We start from the raw sequence: 19606 nt of genomic DNA on the forward strand, positions 1-19606 counted from the left end.
ACCTGGCAGAGGTCACAAACCAATCAGTTCACAACAAGTGATTGAATGAAGTTTCCACTGCCGTTATGGAGCAAGCCATGAATAACAGCATTGGTTCCTGCGGTGCAATTCTGTATCAAGACACATGGATGTGCCTTGCACAACTGTCTGGAAAAATTCTATGGAAGATTTTGCATTTCTACCCATTCAAGATAAAATCATCCACTGCCACACAGATGGACACTGTGTGGCAGTGGATGATTTTGTGTGTTTGTGGGGGAGGGGGGTTTCACCTGAACGAAGCTGTGAATACACACAATTGCTGAGTATGGACTACGCAAAACCCACATGCAATCCAACAAATTCTTTTGTATGCATCCATAGTTACTGTCTGGTTCTGGTTTACAGCTTCGTTTATTATTGGCCCATTCTTCTTTGAGGACATTCACCAGTCAGATCCTGTGACCCCCTCAGTTACTACCAAGAGGTATTGCAATATGATAAATAATTTTGTTATGCCACAGGTACAGCAGTGCCTGTGCATGAATTCAGTCATTTTCATGCAGGATGAGCCACCTTCCACACATTGGTCGATCTGTACAAGAGGTTCTTAGAGAACATTACATGGAAGCCAAGTGAATGGGCATGCATTTCCCACTGCATGGTCAACTCGTTCACCTGATCTCTGACCCCTGTGGCTTCTGGCTCTGAGGATTTCTTAAAGACAGGGTTTATCGGGATCATCCTGATAACTTGCAGTGCTGAAAGACAGCATGATGCAAAATGTGTGCAACATCAGTCCCAATAAACTGCATTCTACCGTTGAACATGCTGCAAAGGTTGCAGCTTGTGACATACCAGGAAGAGCAGCACATTGAACAATACAGCCTGTGAATGCATAATGGAAGTGAATAAAAATGTGTTATTTATACTTGTGTTGCTTTTCTTCTCCTTACATACAACAGAAAAATTACTACATCTACATTCAGTACATCATACTGTGCCCCCACCAGTGGTGAATTTTGAAACCCCCCCCCCCCAGATATCACAGCATTTGGATTACTGGGTGGTGTTCCCCAAGGCCTTAATTAACTTAACTTTAATTTTGATCACCCTATATAATATTTCCTTGTTTGGCTGGTAATTTATGTTCAATACTGAACAGACATAGAAATACTTATTGCCATATGAAAAAAAAAGAAAAAGGTTTGAATGTGTTGTTCTAGAATTACCACTAATTTTTTCTGAAAAAGTTACATGATAAATATGTATGAAAGAATAAATGAAAAATAGTCATTTAATTTTTTCAATGAAATTTAATACAAATTTATTTTTTTATCATAAACTATTACCCTGAACTTTTTGTGAAGCAAAGCAGGATTTACTGTTCGATATAACTGCATTAGTGACCGAGCTGCCATGATAACACCTGTAAATATTAAAAATGAATTTAGCACAAAAATCCATTTAATTCTGTACTGCCATTGCTACTGAAATTACAATTAGAGACAAACCAATGAAAAGAAAAAAGTACCATGAATCAGCATAATAAAGCTCTGATCATGATTTAAAAATATGTAGACTTATTTATAAAATTCAGGATTATCCACACAAGAGATAATTGAACAATAAATAGTGACTCCAAAATGTAATTTGGTGAAATGCTGAACACTGACCTGAGTAATACTCAACTGGATCCTAATAATGAAACATTAACAGATTAAGATAAAATTGAGGAAAATCCCATGCAAAATCAATTCTCACTGTATAATAAGTGCATACTGCAAACTAACGTGATGTAACTGTTCAAACTATGATATCCTTTCCTTCATGCTTACACGGTGATTAGAATACATTTTATGAAAATTACGTATACAACTACCATGTTAGAGTAAAACTTTAGTTTGATATAAACCAAACTATACACTCGATGTTTCGACCTTCACATTAAGGTCATCTTCTGGAATATACGTGTGTGTACACACACACACACACACACACACACACACACACACACACACACACACACACACACACACACAGATATCCCTTGCTTAACACAGTTTTGCTTAATGCAGGATTTGATCAATGCAGTGAAATTAATTGTGGCAATCCATTGATATATGCGGCAAGAGTTTTGATTAATGCGCCTGTAACCCTGCGGAGCTCGCAGCTGATCTGACAAATACATGCAAAATGTTTAATATAAATATTTTTACAAAATTCAGTGTATAGTAGTTTGGAGGTCATGAGTAGCTGTGCATTCATATGTTACGAGTGATATTCTGCACTGTTTTTTTGCTGTCAGTTTTTGGTTTAACACGTTATGTAAAGGTTTGTGATATTTGACAATTAATTGTATCTGGGAGATACCGCGACCTCCGATGTCAGTATAGTATGGTTTAGTTATTGATTTTTTATTCTTTGTTCAATAATTTCTAGATTGTAACTGAAAATAAATAAACCATCATGTATTACTGAAATAGAGAGCCAAAGGCTAATTTATCATTCATGTCCTCTAGGAGATGTGCTTTACATTATGGAAAATACTAAGGAAAGTGATCTATAGTTTACTCCATGTTTACTAAGAGTTGCCCATAAGGTTGATTATGCTTGCATCCGCCAAAACTTTTAGTTTCTGTATATTTGCACGAAACGCTTGTAGTTTCTATATTCGGCTATGAAATAATGTTGGATTCAATATTCACTTAATTTGTACCATCATGTATTTTATTTGCATGTGTTTTTTCTTTGTTTTATTACTTATTTGCTGAGGTCTGGAGAGTCATTTTGCTTGTTATCATAGAATTTATGCCGATAAAAAAAAATAAAACTTTCAAACGACTCTTGATAACGTCTTTTGATAAAAAAAATTGCAGTAAATAATGTAGGTACAAGTATTTATTAAACATTTACTTTGCATTCATTTTTAATCCTTCCTAAAAGAGTACCGTATAAAACTAATCATTAATACAGTAATCGATCATGGATGAATTGTAATTTTTACCATTGATTATTAGATTTGATTAACGCGATTTTGATATATGTGGTAACATCGAGGGATACCTGTATACAAAGAAACAAGCTGCACTACATGGCATGCAGAATTTAGTGATTAATTGTTAAAACTATTTGCCTGACCTCTGGTGTTAAAAAAAAAATTTACTACATCAAAGCTAGATTCCTATTATCTGTTAGGTTACAAAATTAACTTAAGCTGGAGAGTAACATATTCATATAGAAAAATAATAAATAAATAAAAATAAAATTACCCATATACATACACATAAATTGCAACAACTGGTATGGACAATGGCCAATAAAAGATGAAAATTGCTTCGAGTCCTAAAGTCAGGGTTTGTTGGAAACTAAGTGGGCTGAATGTGTGTCATCCAAATTCTTGGGATTTTTAAGTCACCATTATTATTAAGATTAGGGTGGTTGAAAAAAATTTCACAGAATTAAAAATTATTAGCAATACATTTATAAATAACAGATATAGCAAAAATACTATTAATAAAATTCTTCATAAAACTTCATCAAAAAGTAATATAGATTACAGTAAAACCATAATTATCCCATACATTAAAGGGTTATCAGAAAAAATTAATAGAATCTTACATCATTAGAATTTTCATGCCACTTTTAAACCACCTTTAGAATTAAAAAACATATTCAACTCCTCTAAGGATCCTCTCCCTCCCATTGGCACACCCTGGAGTTTATTGCATCTATTGCACCTGTAACTTATGTTATGTAGCTACTTCACGGAATATTTGTTCTGAGCCTTGTATATGGCCTATTAGCATGCTTTCCAAAGCTCCCTCGGATCGCAGACTCTAACAAATTTCTTTGTTCTGTGCCAGTTAGAGTCACCCCTTGAATGTCGCAGGCCCTTCCTGAATCCAACGTTTATCTTACTTGACCCAAGTCAGGTAGAACGGTGTACGGATTCAGGGATTTTGCAGTCGTGCCCTCTCCTAGCCTTACTAAATTTATTTAGATACTCTTCTCCTTTTATCACAGTTCGTATGTTGGCAAGTGGCAATGTCATTCTCAAACACAATTCAGTGACCAGGATTTTACAAGAAACACAAAGTTTAATTTTAACAAGATTAGGATACATAGAACATAAATCATTCAATCAGTTAATTGTTATTTCAAAATTTTGACGCTCTACATGATAATTTCAAGCACGACAAGATTGCTATTTTCTAAGAATGTTATAGATATAAGCATATATTATTAATTATTTGAACATGGATCTCTGGAGAGATCATATGACACGGGTCTTCAGACTACCAGTCCAAGGTCTCTATAAGTTCCAATACTGACAAATAGTCTCAGCTTCCTTTGCTAACGAAAGGTCTTAGCTGCTTACCCTTTCAACATTTTACATATTTTAGATATAGCAAAGTTTTACATTACCATTTGATGCAGCATATAGTCACACTTAGTCACCACGTGTGAGTCACGTGTAAACCCTGGTTGGACTTGACTCACTTTGTGGAGCACTCTCCCTTTTGGGTCAATGCACACTGGAACTTTGCAGTCGGTGGGAATTTTTCGCCATGCATCTCCAGGACTTATGAACCCTTCTAGAAGGACATCACGGTTGAGGTTCCACTTTGTCCCGAGCTTCCTCGTCAGTCTGCACTTAAAGATTTTTGTCAGACTTCATCCAACCATCCGCACTGGCACCCCTTTGTTCTACCGCCGACGCTTTCTGCCCTCCGTGCTTCGATCACATTTCTTTTTTTCCCCTCCTTCATTCTTCATGTTCCTTCCTCTCCCCCCCCCCCTTTTTTTTGGACCACCAACTCCTATTGTACTGCAGCTTTCGGTCATGGTCATTTCAATGATGTTGCACTTGAATGCGTGAGAGAGCTCTCCCAGAGAATTGTCCATGTTTGCTCTTTTTGCGAACCTTGCTTGTAAGGATCACTAATGAGTTTGCCAAGGTCATGACCTCAGGGTCCTTAGTCACCACTGAAGTATGCACTGTTTCACACAGCCTATTCTTGGGTTGGTTGTCAAATATGTCGCCTCACTACAAATTCATATATCCCTCTTCCTTGACATATCACATACAGCATAACTACAGTGTTTTTCCCTCTTTGGGTAAACAGATATGCACTCATTTAATATTTACATGATACACTTCCCCCACCTCTTCTTTTTATTTATAGTACAATTTGCACCAGCAGCACAGGTATCTTTTGATTTAGGCTCTGTTCTTGTTGGATCCTGAATGAAAGTCTGTCTAGTAACGGCAGGCCTCATTCATGATCCAACACATACCTTATATTGGAGAAACTGGACATACAATCCCTATCTGTAAAAAAGAACACAAACAACACATTAAATATAATAATTTTGGTGAAGCAGGCCTCTCATAATACCCTACATCAAATTGATTGGAAAAGTACTTGTTCTTTACATCATACAAAAACTTGGTATGAACGGAAATTTCAAGAAGCCTGTGAAATTTTGATCAACCACCCTAATCTTAATAATAATAATGGTGGCTTAAAAATCCCAAGAATTTGGATGCCACACATTCAGCCCACTTAGTTTCCAACGAACCCTGACTTTAGGACTCTAAGCAATTTTCATCTTTTATTGGCCATTGTCCATACCAGTTGTTGCAATTTATATGTGTATGTATATGGGTAATTTTATTTTTTTTATTATTTTTCTATATGAATATGTTACTCTCAGTTTAAGTTAATTTTGTAACCTAACAGATAACAGGACTCTAAATTTGATGTAGTAAGGTTTTTTTTTTTTTTTTTTTTTTTTTTTTTTTTTTTTTTTTTTAAACACCAGAGGTCAGGCAAATAGTTTTAACGATTGATCAGTAACTTCTACATGCCACGTAGATTGTAGTGCAGCTTGTTTCTTTGTATATATACATATACTACAGAAGATGACCTTAATGTGAAGGTCAAAAAGTAGAGTGTATATTTTGGTTTATATTAAACTAAAGTTTTGCTCTAACATGGTAGTTGTATCCATAATTTTCATAAAATGCAAACTATGATATAATGCTAGACTAATAATGGTTAAAAACGAAGTTCTAAATATTATTATTATAAAATGAATTTTATATATCTACTTTTATCCTTATATGATTTATATTGCACCAGATCATCTAGAAGAGCTTGATTCATTACTAAAGGACATCTGGAACACATTTCTCTAATGGCATTTAACCTGGAATAGAAACAGAATAAAAGAAGTTGATATATGATCATGTGTTAACACTGATATATTCTGCATGAGCATCAAAGTAAAATAAATGTAATAGAGTCAAGTACAAGAAAAACTGAGAAGGCACACATAACTAGTCTACAAATTAGTCTAATTTGTAGTTTTTCTAGATCAAATCCTTGATTGATCTAGAAAAATTAAATAAAAAAGAAGAGATTTGTTAAGTCTTTTGCTGTGCTGGTGACTATCATAAAAGAGAAGGCTTTGGGAATGTTTACAGATGACCTGTCATTCTGAACACAGTAATTATGATTAATTAGACTGAATATCAACCATTTGGGCTTCAATTATTTGAGTATGAGGGAAACTATGTGCTGTTGCAGTATTAACATTATTATTTCTGTATCATTATGCGTCATTATACTACATTAGTTCATGTGAGAAAGTGTGGGCAAGACTCAGAGGCTACATCAGATAGTGTATGGCCTCCTCTTCTGACCATCCAGGAGATGGATGGTCAGGAGAAGAGGAGGCCATACACTATCTGATGTAGCCTCTGAGTCTTGCCCACACTTTCTCACATGAACTAATGCAGTAAATACTGCATTTGGGCTGTCACAGAGGAAAACATTAGTAAACAAGTGTTTTAAGCAAAAATGGAAGTAAAAAGATCTAGTCTTCATTCTGACATACAGTGATTTGATGCAGTTAAGAGTGCTTTAAAGGACCAAACTGTAACAGGTGATCAAATCAAACACCTGCCAATTTGGAAGAAAGTTGATGAGTGGAAACTAGTTGTGAAATCTTAATTGTATTACAATCGTCATAAAAACTGATACACCTCTAAGGATAATACACTAGTAGGTGATGAATGATGATATAAGTGAAATCCTATATGATAAGCCATACATCAATTTTAGTTTTTATAGCAGTCTAGCTATGTGTAAACTTTACTATTAGCATTTCTCTTTCCTCTCCATATTTTATTTAGTCTTGATCTTTCTCTCGCTTTCATTACCACTGGTTCTAATATTCAAATAATAGCATGTTGGGGAGAAAAAGAAGATTAATTCTAGGAATGCTACAGAGAAATTTAAATAAATATTCAAATTCATGCATGCACCTGAATCATATTCAAGAAAGTGAAACTAATAGTTTGGTGATGTTTTTATATTAAAATTTCTCTGGCTTGACTACTACTTCTTCATCTTATGGCTCTACAGCCCATATCAAGCCTTGACCTCCTGGATTTGTTGCCTACAATTGCATCCATCCAAAACTTCACTTCTCCTCCAGTTTGGACATTGTAATACGATGTTGCTATCTTGACTAATGGTGTCTATCCATCTTGTTCTAGGTTTTTCCTTTTAGTACTTTACCAAGGATCTACTATTTGTTGTCTTCTTTGCAATGTTTTAAACTTCATTATACTAGATATTGTGTGTTTTTTTTTTTATATAAAGTTGATATAACTCATGATTTTATATGATCCCCCAGAGACCATTATCATTCACTGGACCAAATACTGTTCTAAGGATTTTCTTTTCAAAAGCTGAAATCAAATTCTTCACCATTGCAGTAGATATCCAGATTTCACATCCATAGGTAACAACTGGATGAATTATTGATTTATATATTTTTACTTTCGTCTTCCAATGAATATCTTAAAAAGATAATTGAGTACATATGAGAGAGAATAGACAGCCTCATTACCTCTCATTATTCAATTCTGCACTTCTGATATCTCATTTTGGAAGTGCAAAACAATCATTATTTTGGTTTTTTGTCAACTAATTTTTAGCCCTATCTTGCTAATTTTCTGGTCCCAAATACATTTCTTCTGCTATGTTTTGGTTCTTGATGTGATGATAATGTCATCTGCATATGCTATAATCTCCACTGATTTGATTATTAGAGTGTCTTTAGTATCTATTGGTAATGACTGGATAATGTATTCCAAAACTAAGTTAAAAAGTATTAAAGCTACACTATCACCTTGTTTTAATACTTGAGTTATTGAAAAGGTGATGCTAAACAATTTTGTATTTTAACCTGTGCTTCTGAATTTTCCATTGTTAATCTTGTAAGTCTTACCAGTTTAGCTCATATTCCAAAATGTATCATAATTTCAATTTTTCTCTATTAATGCTGTCATATGCTTGTTGAAAGTCGACAGAAATTTCATGAATATTTCTATCAAATTCCCAAAATTTCTCTAATAATTGTTTAACCATAGGTACCTGGTCAATTGTGGATTTGCCTTTCCTGAAATCTCCTTGGTAGCACCAATTATCTCCTCAATAAATGGGTTTAATCTGTTCTTCAAAACAGAGGTAAATACTTTGTATGTAATAGAGAAATACTTCCATAATTTCCACAAACTCTTTTCTGATTCTTCTTATATCGGGCAGATCAGACTTTCTCCATTCTTTTGGTATTTGATTGTATATGATCCTCCAGATCATATACAATCAAATCTTCTTCTTCAATCATTGTTGATATATAATTTTCAGTTAGAGGTAATGTTTTTACTCAGCAATTCATAGAAATATTCTCTCCATCTGTTTTTTACTTACTTGGCTGATATGATTATTTTTAATTTCTTTGGTTAAGTAAGGAATATGGAGTGGAAAAATGTATTTTTTTTGCATATACTCCTAATAGACTGTTTCAATTTTTTGAAAAAATGAATATAATTTTTTCATTTCAAATTGAATTTTCTTGAAAGCCAAACAACATGAGGAAAATCTAAGCAATGCCTGTTCATATTTCACGAATCCCCCCCCCCCCACACACAAAATCAATAGAATATTTTTTTTTGTGATATCTTGGAAAGGAAAACTAAGCTTTTTTGAAATTTAATATTTTTTTAAATATTTAAACTCAAAAATGTTCAGTTTGGTATTTTCTCATTGATCACACATCATAAGCTACTGTCATACAAAATTTCAGCTTTTTTTTTTTCAGTCCCTCACGAAGTAGGCAAATAATATTAACCAGTCAGCCAGCCAGTCATCCCTCACTCGCTTGCCCAACAGCTCACATAATATATATGATATACACTCGGGTCTCTTTTTATGCGTATCTTTTTTATGCTGATTTGAAGTTATGCACCACATAACTTCAAAACTTATGTACCGTTGTACATAATAAACAGCGTGTTGTAGCACGTTCTGGTGTAACACGAGTAATGTGTAAGCAGTGAGTGTCCGTGAAGTTTAATTTTGCATGTGAGCAAGTGTTTGTCTTTTCATTATCGAAAGTCTAAATTTTGCTCATTTTTATTTTAAAGATTTAATTTGGCCCAATGGAGGAAAAAAAGCACCAAAGAAAAGCAATTTCTTTGGAAATGAAAATTGCAATTTTAGATCACTTAGCAAAAGAAGGGGGATCTAATGGCGATTGGTAAACATTTTAATTTAGGCGCATCTATTATAAGAGCAATTAAAATGAATGAAGTCACAATAAGAAAATCTGTAATTTCTGGCACAAAACTAAGTGCCAAATTATCATCGTACTAAAGATGCTTTATTAGAAAATCGGAACGAGTGCTCATAATTTGGATTGAAGAATTAACTCAAAGAAGAATTCCTATAAGTGGTTATTTAATTAAACAAAAAGCTCTTCAGTTTTATGAACAGATGAAGCAATTGGAGCTCTGCTTCCCAGGTTGATAAAGAATTTTCAGCTAGCAAAGCATGGTTAACCGGATTTTTAAAAAGGAAGGCTCTTCATAACGTGAAGATGACAGGCAAGGTTGCAGCAGCAGATGAAGAAACAGCCAAAAATTTTCAAGAGAAGTTCACCAAAATTATTGAAGATGGTGGATATTATCCTGATCAAGTGTTTAACACTGATGAAACAGGATTGTTTTGGAAGAAAATGCCTAGTCGAACTTACATCTCAAAGTATGAGATAAAAGCAAGTGGGTTTAAAGCAAGCAAAGATTGAGTAACGTTGTTACTTACTTTTTAGCAATGCATCAGGAAATCGAATGTTGAAACCCCCTCCTATTAAATCGATCTCTAAGACAATGTGCTCTAAAAGGCAAAGATCTAAAACAGCTACCGGTACATTAGATGGCTAATACAAAGGCCTAGATAACAACTGCTGTATTTACTGAATGGCTCAATAATTGCTTTGTACCAGAAGTGGAAACATACATAAAGCAAAAAGCTCTTGATTTTAAAGTTTTATTAATTGTTGACAATGCACCAAGTCATTCGCATCATTTATCCAAATGTGTAGGTAGTGTTTTTTCCACCCAATACAACAAGCATTATTCAGCCATTAGATCAAGGCATAATTGCTACTTTTAAAAAATATTACGTTAAGCACACTTTTCAATTTATATTGGATAAACTAGAAAATTAATCATTAACAGTAACTGACTTTTGGAAAAAAATTTATATTTTGCACTGCTTAAATCATGTTGCATCTGCTATCGCTGAAATAAGACCACAAACTTTAAATGCCTGATGGAAAGCAGCTTGGTCTGGATGTGTTGCAAACAGTGCAACCATGCAAGCATCTACATTATCAACTGAAATCATTACTTTGGCACAGGAAATTGGTGGAGAACGTTTTGACACATTTAACCAGCATGATGTGGACGAATTGCTTGTGGATAATGCCTTAAGTGACGATGATATTATTGGATATCGATTAACTTTAGATATTGTCGAAGATCCAGAAAACGATAGTGAAGCGGAAGAAAAACCTGTCCCCCTCACTCAAATATAATTCAAGAAGGTCTTGAACTGTGCAATAAATTGAAAAATCATTTTCTTGTTAATGGCACAAATTCTGAACGAGCCTTTAAATTCCAACGTAAGCTGAAGAACTGTATGTCTGGATATTGCGAACTGTATAAAAAATTAGTAAAATCATCATCACAAAGTTAAATCACTGATTACAGAAAAAAATCAGCACAGAATGAGGGTGAAGCTAATTCTGTTTGTGAAGAACCATTGCCTTTACCATACAGATCTGATGCGCTGACTATCTCTTCTGGTGATGAAAGTGATTTTGCACCAATTTGCAAACGTTGCAAAATATTGTCTAATAGTGACGATAATTCTGATGACAAAATGTAAAAAAAAAATGCTACTTTTCAATAAAATTAAATGAATAAAGCTTTAAAACAAACTTAGGCATTCTTATTTTTCTGAATTTTTATAAACTTTTTTATGCGATTTTAGGTTTATTTTAATTCATTGCTTTGGTTTTATGGGTTTTTGAAAATTATGGAACATATCCCTAATTTTTCAACGTAAGTTAGGTCTTTTTTGTGCAATTTTTTATATGCAGTTTTCTGTGGAACATATCTACTGCATAAAAAGAGACCCGACTGTGTGTGTGTGTGTGTGTGTGTGTGTGTGTGTGTGTGTGTATACACCTCTGTAACAGTCAGTAGTTATGTCCTTTAGATGGAGAGGACAAAATTTGAATCCATCTAGGATGGAGGTGAAGGGTTCCTCTTTGGAGTTCTGGGATCAACCAGAGAAGATAGAGCTGACAGACTATGGATACAAGATTAATTGTCCCCATCTAGCAACAACTAAGTTCATAAAAGCCAAGTTTCTTTGGCTGTAACAAGTTTCAGGTCTAATAGATAAAGAAAGTTAGAACAGGACTCAACCTGTAGTCAGAATGCCATCTGTTCACGATATACATGATACATTTTTGATACACTCCTATCTCAGATTTTCATTCAGTTACAGTTACTAAATGTAGTATTTATAACATACCAAATAAAATGATTTTGTACTCTAAAACAATAAGAAAATTTGTTTGTATTTTTTAATTTTTTGTGAGATGCATAGTTAGCTGTAACTGTACTCATCCTAGCTAGGATATGAACCTAGTTCTTTAAGAGCAATAGAACCACATGTGTTTCCCCTGCTAACAAAGATAATTCATGTCAGCAACTAACTTTCGGCTGAAGTGGCTACCACCATCTCTCCACTTTCTTTTGAGCTTGTAAATACATGTGAAACTGCTAGCCAACATCATTCCTCATTCAGACCTACTGAACCAACTTCATCTCCTTCTCTTTAAATTTACCCACTGTTATTCTTTGAAATCTTTCTCTCATGATTATCTGCAATTACTGCATCCAGTTGTTCAATTCATATGATCTGTTCAGGATGCACGTGGAATGGTTTTTGCAGCCTTCTATGCGAGTATGGGGGTTGATATTACAAAAAAATTACTGTCAGGTTACAGTTATTATTAACAAATCACCCTAAAATATAGTCATTCATATATTTAACTGTTGTCTAGATTACAAGTGTGATATCAACCATCTATTTCTACTTATAGAAATCTAACATAACAGCAATCCAATAATCACACTAGGTCATATAATGACCTCCTAGGTAGCTGAATGTAGGGCACTGACTGAGAGTAATCTAAGAGATAGGGGACTTATATTTATGCCAACAGAGTCCTAGGGAGAGTTAGAATGTTGAAAACCTGATCTAGAAGCAGAAGAAAAATTAGAAAATTGGATTAGGAACAATAACAAGAATTTGAGATAAGGAGGTGTCTAAGTAAAAAATGATAGGGAGATTAACCCAAATCACTCCATCCTTGTTCAGTAATTAGGCAAAACCAACCAACCAATCTAAAAACAGCAGAATTCTATTAATGAATGTGAAAAGTGTAAGAAATTCAGAAAAGGGATCAGAAGAATAAAGAAAGCAGAATTAGGAAGAAGTCATATCTAGGATTTAATCCTCCAACTACTTGATAGTTTCTAGTGGATTGTTACCAAACTGTAGTGCAGTAAGGAGATCAGCACTTAAAGCATTCCCTGCTGGAAAAATGGACACCAAAACAATCAAAATTAATCTTTGCCAACAAATTTAAGATAATGTAACCACGTGCACAAAAGACTATATATGACTAAGTCAAGATTTTTTTTTTTTGCCAATAAACTATTTCCAAATTTTTTAAAAAGAATGTTATATCAATATTTCAGGGGCATTTTTATAACTAGTACTGAAGAACACAAAAGAAATATTCAATAGTACTCACCCAACTGCCATAGCTTCACCTGAGTTTCTTTCTGTGACAAAATTGTTTGCTATTGTCATTAACACAGGTTCTAATACCTAGAAAATGTAATTTATTTTGATACGAGGAAACCATTCAAAATGTACTGTCAATAAAGTTTTCAATTTTAATGTGGTATTTAAGTGTTTTGGGAGCATACTTAAAATACAAAATATATTTTGAATATGTTTATTAATTTTTTTAGCAAATATAATTTTTTATGAAAAAAGTAACCATACTGATGGTTAATTTTGGATAATTAACCAAAATTATATTCAACCAGAAATACTCAAATAGGAAGATATAAAAGTTTTTCAGTAGCTACACTGCATAATTCAGAATGTCTGAGCAGAAGGTTGAATTCCAGATAATTGGAGTAAACCTCTCATAGCTCCCATCTATAAAAAAGGATAGAAAACTGAACATGAGATTTACAGAGGCATTTCTACTAGGTGTTTGTGGTATGATTCACACAAGTATACTTAAAAAGAGGCTAAAAAAACTGGAAGCAAAACTTGGAGTTGAACCTGGGTTCAGGCCAAACAGTTCATTAACATCATCTTTTCCTTTATGGTAAATAGTCATCAATAAAGTGGCACACAGTTGAGAAATCATAGGAATATAACAAAAATCAATATAAGAAGTCTTAAGTTTTGTAAATCTGGAAAAAGAGGATGTGACAATGTGCCAAAAAAAAAGCTTTTCAAAACACTGTGATTATGTGTGGTAATTAGAGCATTATAAAGAGCAATACATTGTCTATATTTAAGTTGTAAGTCAGCAGTTAGAAATGAAGTACAAAAAGATGGTCTGATGTAAAATCAGGTATAAGACAAGGTGCACACTATCTCCATTCTTATTCATCCTTTATATGGATCAACATTATGAAGGAAAATGGCATTAAACCTGATATTAGAATTGGAGATATCAAATTTAGCTCTTCACTTTATGCAGATGGTGAGGTACTCCTAAACAAACTGCAAGTCTCAAGGATGCATTAACTTAATTGAAAAACAGCTGTAACAAATATGGCATGAAAGCAATAAAAAGACCAAAACTATGAAAACAGGCAAGAACTTGAAAAACTTCAACAGTTCTCAATGGAAATCCTATAGAATAAATAAAATATTTCAGCAATTTAGGCACAATTTTTAGTAGAGATGGAAAATTAAAAATGGAAATAGACAACAAAAAAAAGTTTATTTTGGAATAAGAGAGAAATTAGTCAAAACACTAAACTAGTAATATACAAGACAGTGCTTACACCAGTTTTAAATTATGAATATAAGTATTGGGTTAGAAATAAAACTCATGAAAGACTAGAGACTATAGATAATAGAGGTTTGAGAAAAATTAAGACAGTGAACAGATAAGTATCAATACAAAATCATATTAAAAATGAAGACTTGGCATTGTTAGGAATGCATTGGCACAGCTAATCTAATGTAGTATGGTAATTTAAAACAGAATGGGAGAGAAAAGGTTAGCAAAACAAGTATTTTTAACCATGGCAAGAAAAATACCCAGAGGAAGACCAAGATGTAGGTGGATTGATACAGTTAGAAATGCCATAGATGACAGAAATATAAGAGAAGACAATATTAGAGTGCTGAAAAGTGACAAACTAATTTAGAGAAAAACTGGTAATTGGAGATTAGTTATAATGTTAACTTTATCATGTAGTACTCTCATAGTATCCTATGAGATACATCAGTTTTTTTGTTATATATCCCTTAGAGATACATAACAAAAAACTGATGATGACGATGATGATAATACAGATAGTTTTATACAAATTCTGGCATCAAGTAATGTGACACAATTTTTAGCTGAAACTCCAGGTATCTAGAAATTGCATCTAGTTATTGTCTGAAGCAGATTTTTTTTTTTTGATTCCTAATATTGTTATTTTATTAGCATTTAAGACATGTTAGAAAATCAATTTAGATTTATAAACCTGCTTGATATGTAAATAAATTTAGAACTTTAAGAAAGGATGCCTAAGGGTCAAAGCTGTATAAACTGAGAGCAGACCTCCACACAGCCTTTATAGGAATACAGAAAACCAACCAGGGCTTCTGACCTAACGTCCAATTCTCACATTCTTATGGCTCACACTGTTAGGTATCTACCTGGATAGTGAATGAATGAGGATGGGCTAGCAATTTTGGGAATGAGCCATCCAAACTGTATTCTTATTGGCTTAAAACACAATGTAAAATGATGATACCAGACGAAAGAATTTCACGCTAGCTGGGGTGTCGCCCAGTTAAACAAGGCCCCAGTTGTTTTTGCCAGGAAACCAGGGTGAACAGCAAAAAGTAGTCAGCTACTGGAACAAATCCTGAAACACATCCCAACTCAATATCACCTTAGTTCAAGATCAGTACTATCAATATAAAAAGCCTGAATGTAAAGAAATTGAACTAACTAAGGAATTGGATAAGTACCAGACTGACATAATAGGGGAGACTGAAAAAAAAAACTGGTGAGAACTATCTAAGCAATAAATGAAAAATTACTACATTAAGACAATAACAATCAGGAAAAGAAGGAGTATCTATAGCATTTAACACTAAATACGAGGCTAATCTTGAATGGCATGCTATATCAAGTAGAGTGATGTAGGCTCTTGGATGTGAACTGTAGACTAAAATACACAAACATTATTCAAGAAAAAATGAGTTTCAGAACAGGAACAAAACCTTGGAGATTCAGTGGCAAATCCTGAAGAAAAACAAGTTTAGTGAGCGAATGTTGATTAAACAGAATGGGGAACTGTACAATGAAACTTATTTGTGCCTATGAATCCCAGCGAAGGTTCTACTAGGGTAGAAGTGAAGGAATTTTTCTGAGGCTTTAGAGAAAGCAACTGACACAATGAAAAGGAAAAGTTGGTTGTTGTTGGAGATCTAAATAGCAGAGTAGAAAATGATTGTCAGACATACAGAAATCTCATCTCATCTTTTATATAGCCCCTTTTACCTTGCTGTGTTGAGGATTTATTTATCATTGGACCTCAAACTGTTTACAGGATAAGGTGGTCGGCCCTATGCCCCAGTGTATCCTATGTCCTGCAGTCTTGAGTTCTCAAAATCGGTTTGCCTGCTTTGTGGGATGAAAAATCCCAGGATAAACTGAGGAAAAAACCCTGCTGTCCATGCCCAAGACTGGCTAATTTGGCTATGGCCGAGGAAGATCCTTCAGCTCCTCACATCACCAATGGGAATCGAACCTAGGACACTCCTTCCCCAGGCATATGGTTGCAAAGTTCACAGCCACTAGGTTAACCAAGTGGATCATACAGAAATATTTTGGAAAATTTTATGAAGACAGCAAAGCTAATAATAATGCAAATATCTAATATAATAAAATTAGTTTAATCCTTTATCCAAGTGTGAGCAAACAAAGTTTGCGCCTGAAAGTATCTTCAGGACTGGGGTAAGGTGGTACAACACCAGGGAAACTCGTTGCAAAGGTGGAGCAAGCTACCAACACTCCTATCTCAGTATCTCCTATAATGCAAAACACATCTCCTTGCGGATATGTCTAATGTTATGCATTAAGGGAAGGGCCACTACCCAGACTAGTTTTGACCTTTATTGAGGTCTCTTCAGTGGGAGCCAGGCCCAAGCTGAGATACCAGGCAGAAGCATTAGCAGGTCATCTCTACCCATAGGAGTTGCCAAATGGTGTGCCATCCTTTTTTAATAAATTACTCTGGATTTAGAGAAAGATGTTGAAAATTTATTTTTCACTTGGTTAGAGTATAATATGGCAAATAGTTGCCAAATGGCACACCATTTGGCAACTCCTATGGGTAGAGATGACCTGCTAATGCTTCTGCCTGGTATCTCCACTTGGAACTGGCTCCCACTGAAGAGACCTCAATAAAGGTTGAAACTAGTCTGGGTAGTTTCGACCTAAAGGCCCTTCCCTTAATGCATAGCATTATACATGTCTGCAAGGAGATGTGCTTTGCATGATGGGAGATACTGAGACAAGGAGTGTTGGTAGCTTGCTCCACCTTTGCAACGAGTTGCCTTGTTGTTGTACCACCTTACCCCAGTCCTGAAGATACTTTCAGGCGCAAACTTTGTTTGCTCACACTTGGATTATACTCTAACCAAGTGAAAAATAAATTTCCAACTTCAATGCAAATATCTGTTCAATTTCTGCTAAGGACATGGATCGGTTATTATTAATACAATGTTCCAACATAAAAATATGCACAAATTCAAATGAAGAGAAGAGGCAAGGAATAAGAAACGTCTCATTGACTATGTTATCACTTCCAATTTCAAATCCTTTGTACACTCTAGTGTCCTGCAAGGACACTAGAGTGTACAAAGGATTTGAAATTGGAAATGATCACCAAATTTAGTCTTGAGTAGGATAAAATTGAATTTCATATTGAAAAGAAAAACATATAAGAAAGTTTTAAAGTGAGTGAAAGTTGAACAGCTCCCGGATGTGAACTGTAGACTAAAATACACAAACATTATTCAAGAAAAAATGAGTTTCAGAACAGGAACCAAACCTTGGAAATTTAGTAGCAAATCCTGAAGAAAAATACTGACTGATTCAGCCAGTTTTTCTTCAGGATTTGCCACTGAAGATAAAAAAAATTCAGGACTCCATGATGGACATAGGAAGTTAAAGAGGCAGTGAAGCAAATAAGTCAGTTTGTGCTTTTAGGGAATACAGAGACAAATGTAAGAAAGCTAAAGACTGTGTAAAACTAGCTAAACAAAGTCATGGGAAGACTTTGGTAACAACATAGAAAATAAATATCAGAAAAGTGTCAAAATATTCTGGGGTCTGTTGAAAAAAAAAAAAAAAGCTTAGAAATGGAGGAGAAAGAACTGTAAAAGGAATCAGAGATGATAAAGGTGACAAGAAAACTGAAGATAAAGATATTCTAGATGTCTGGAGTTATTACTTTGCAAGACTGCTAAATGAAACAAGCAGTGTAGATACAATGGTAGTAAACTCCCAACAGCAATGCAGCCAGGAATACATATACATACTTGAAGTAGAAAAAGCCATCAAAGTCTGAAATGTGAAAAGGCAGCAGGAGTAGATGATATTTAACACTGACTGCTGTAAGCAACAAGTGTGCCTCAAGCATACACTTTCCGCTGACATGTGATACGTATCTGTTTCACAGGTTAACTTGTCATTATTTCTTAGTAAAACAGCTGTGTCTCACAGCAGCTATTTTCAATGCATGGCCTGGTGCACTAGAAACCAAGCTTTGCCCATCAAAATATTTGAAATTTTTCATGTATCAAAATAAGAAAATATATGTATATATTTTTATTATTTTTTCACAAGTGTTTCAATAAACACAAAGGAGATAAATTGAAGTATTTATTTCAAAAAAGGCAACAAAAGCTATTTTGGTTTCAGCTTGAAGACAATAAATGAAACGTTATTTTTATTATTTTTTAGTCAATAAATGAAAAAAAAATAGCTACCGTATTTGCTGGCACCCCCCTTTTTTGTATACACATTTTTTTAAAAAAAAAACTTTATCACTGAATATTATAATGAATTTACAGTATTTCAAATATAAAATAATAAGTAGGTCTACTTATTATTATTAACAAATACCAAATCTAACTAAGAAAGAGTACCCACCTTTTAATCTTCTTCATCAAAACCTAGAAATTCATCTCCAGAGCTAAATGAAGAGACACGTGAAACCGCTTCTAAATCAGAATCCGAGTCCTCATACAACAATTTAGAGAAAATGTAATGGCAGATCTGTGATTTAACAGCAGTGATCGTCAATGACAGCACATTCACATCCACTGAACTCTAGGTAACTGGAATGCTCACACACACCGCAAGGAAGCAAAAAAGAAATCGCATAACTCGGAACAGAGAAAATTTCCAGAAATGAAAGTAATAAAAACTGAGTATTGACGTATAAGATGCACCCTGTTTTTCAGACCTATTTCTATTTTCAAAGAAAAAAAGTGCAACTTAATTGCTAGAGGGTGCAATCATGGGCTTCGCAAAAGCATGTCACACAGTAATATTTTTCGCACTGGTCACATTTCCACCAAGAAGTCTATGCATTTCTTAGCTGCAACATTTCTGAAACTTTCTGTTGATATTTTGTTACAGCAAACAATGCAAATTGTTTTCACAGCGTGGTTAAGTGAAATAATCACTAGATAACATAATCTGATGATTCAGCGCAGTGGCCTGTGAAGATGGGGAAAAAATTAGTATCACGGCAGTTAAAGTGTTAACCAGAAATGCCAAAGTATGGAGGTATAAAAGTCTTGGCTTGGCTGCACTGTATAATTCAGAAAGCAACGACAGAGGGACAAATTCCAGATGA

The 19606-nt window shown here is 34.2% G+C and overlaps 1 protein-coding gene across 1 annotated transcript in view; it reads right to left on the reverse strand.

Moving 5' to 3' along the window:
• The window catches only part of Mys45A (SDA1 domain containing protein Mys45A), a 203423-nt gene that overhangs the window by 63751 nt on the left and 120066 nt on the right, over window positions 1–19606 (reverse strand). Inside the window, exons 14-16 of the mRNA XM_090393262.1 lie at window positions 13234–13310; window positions 6098–6195; window positions 1332–1408 (exon numbers count right to left, since the gene is read on the reverse strand). Coding sequence (XP_090249388.1) covers window positions 1332–1408; window positions 6098–6195; window positions 13234–13310 — 252 coding nt within the window. The remainder of the gene's footprint in view (window positions 1–1331; window positions 1409–6097; window positions 6196–13233; window positions 13311–19606) is intronic.

Source organism: Typopeltis vanoorti, chromosome 5, assembly GCF_054136105.1.
Source record: "Typopeltis vanoorti isolate ZY-2024b chromosome 5, IOZ_Tvanoo_1.0, whole genome shotgun sequence".
NCBI classification, from domain to species: Eukaryota; Metazoa; Arthropoda; class Arachnida; order Uropygi; family Thelyphonidae; genus Typopeltis; species Typopeltis vanoorti.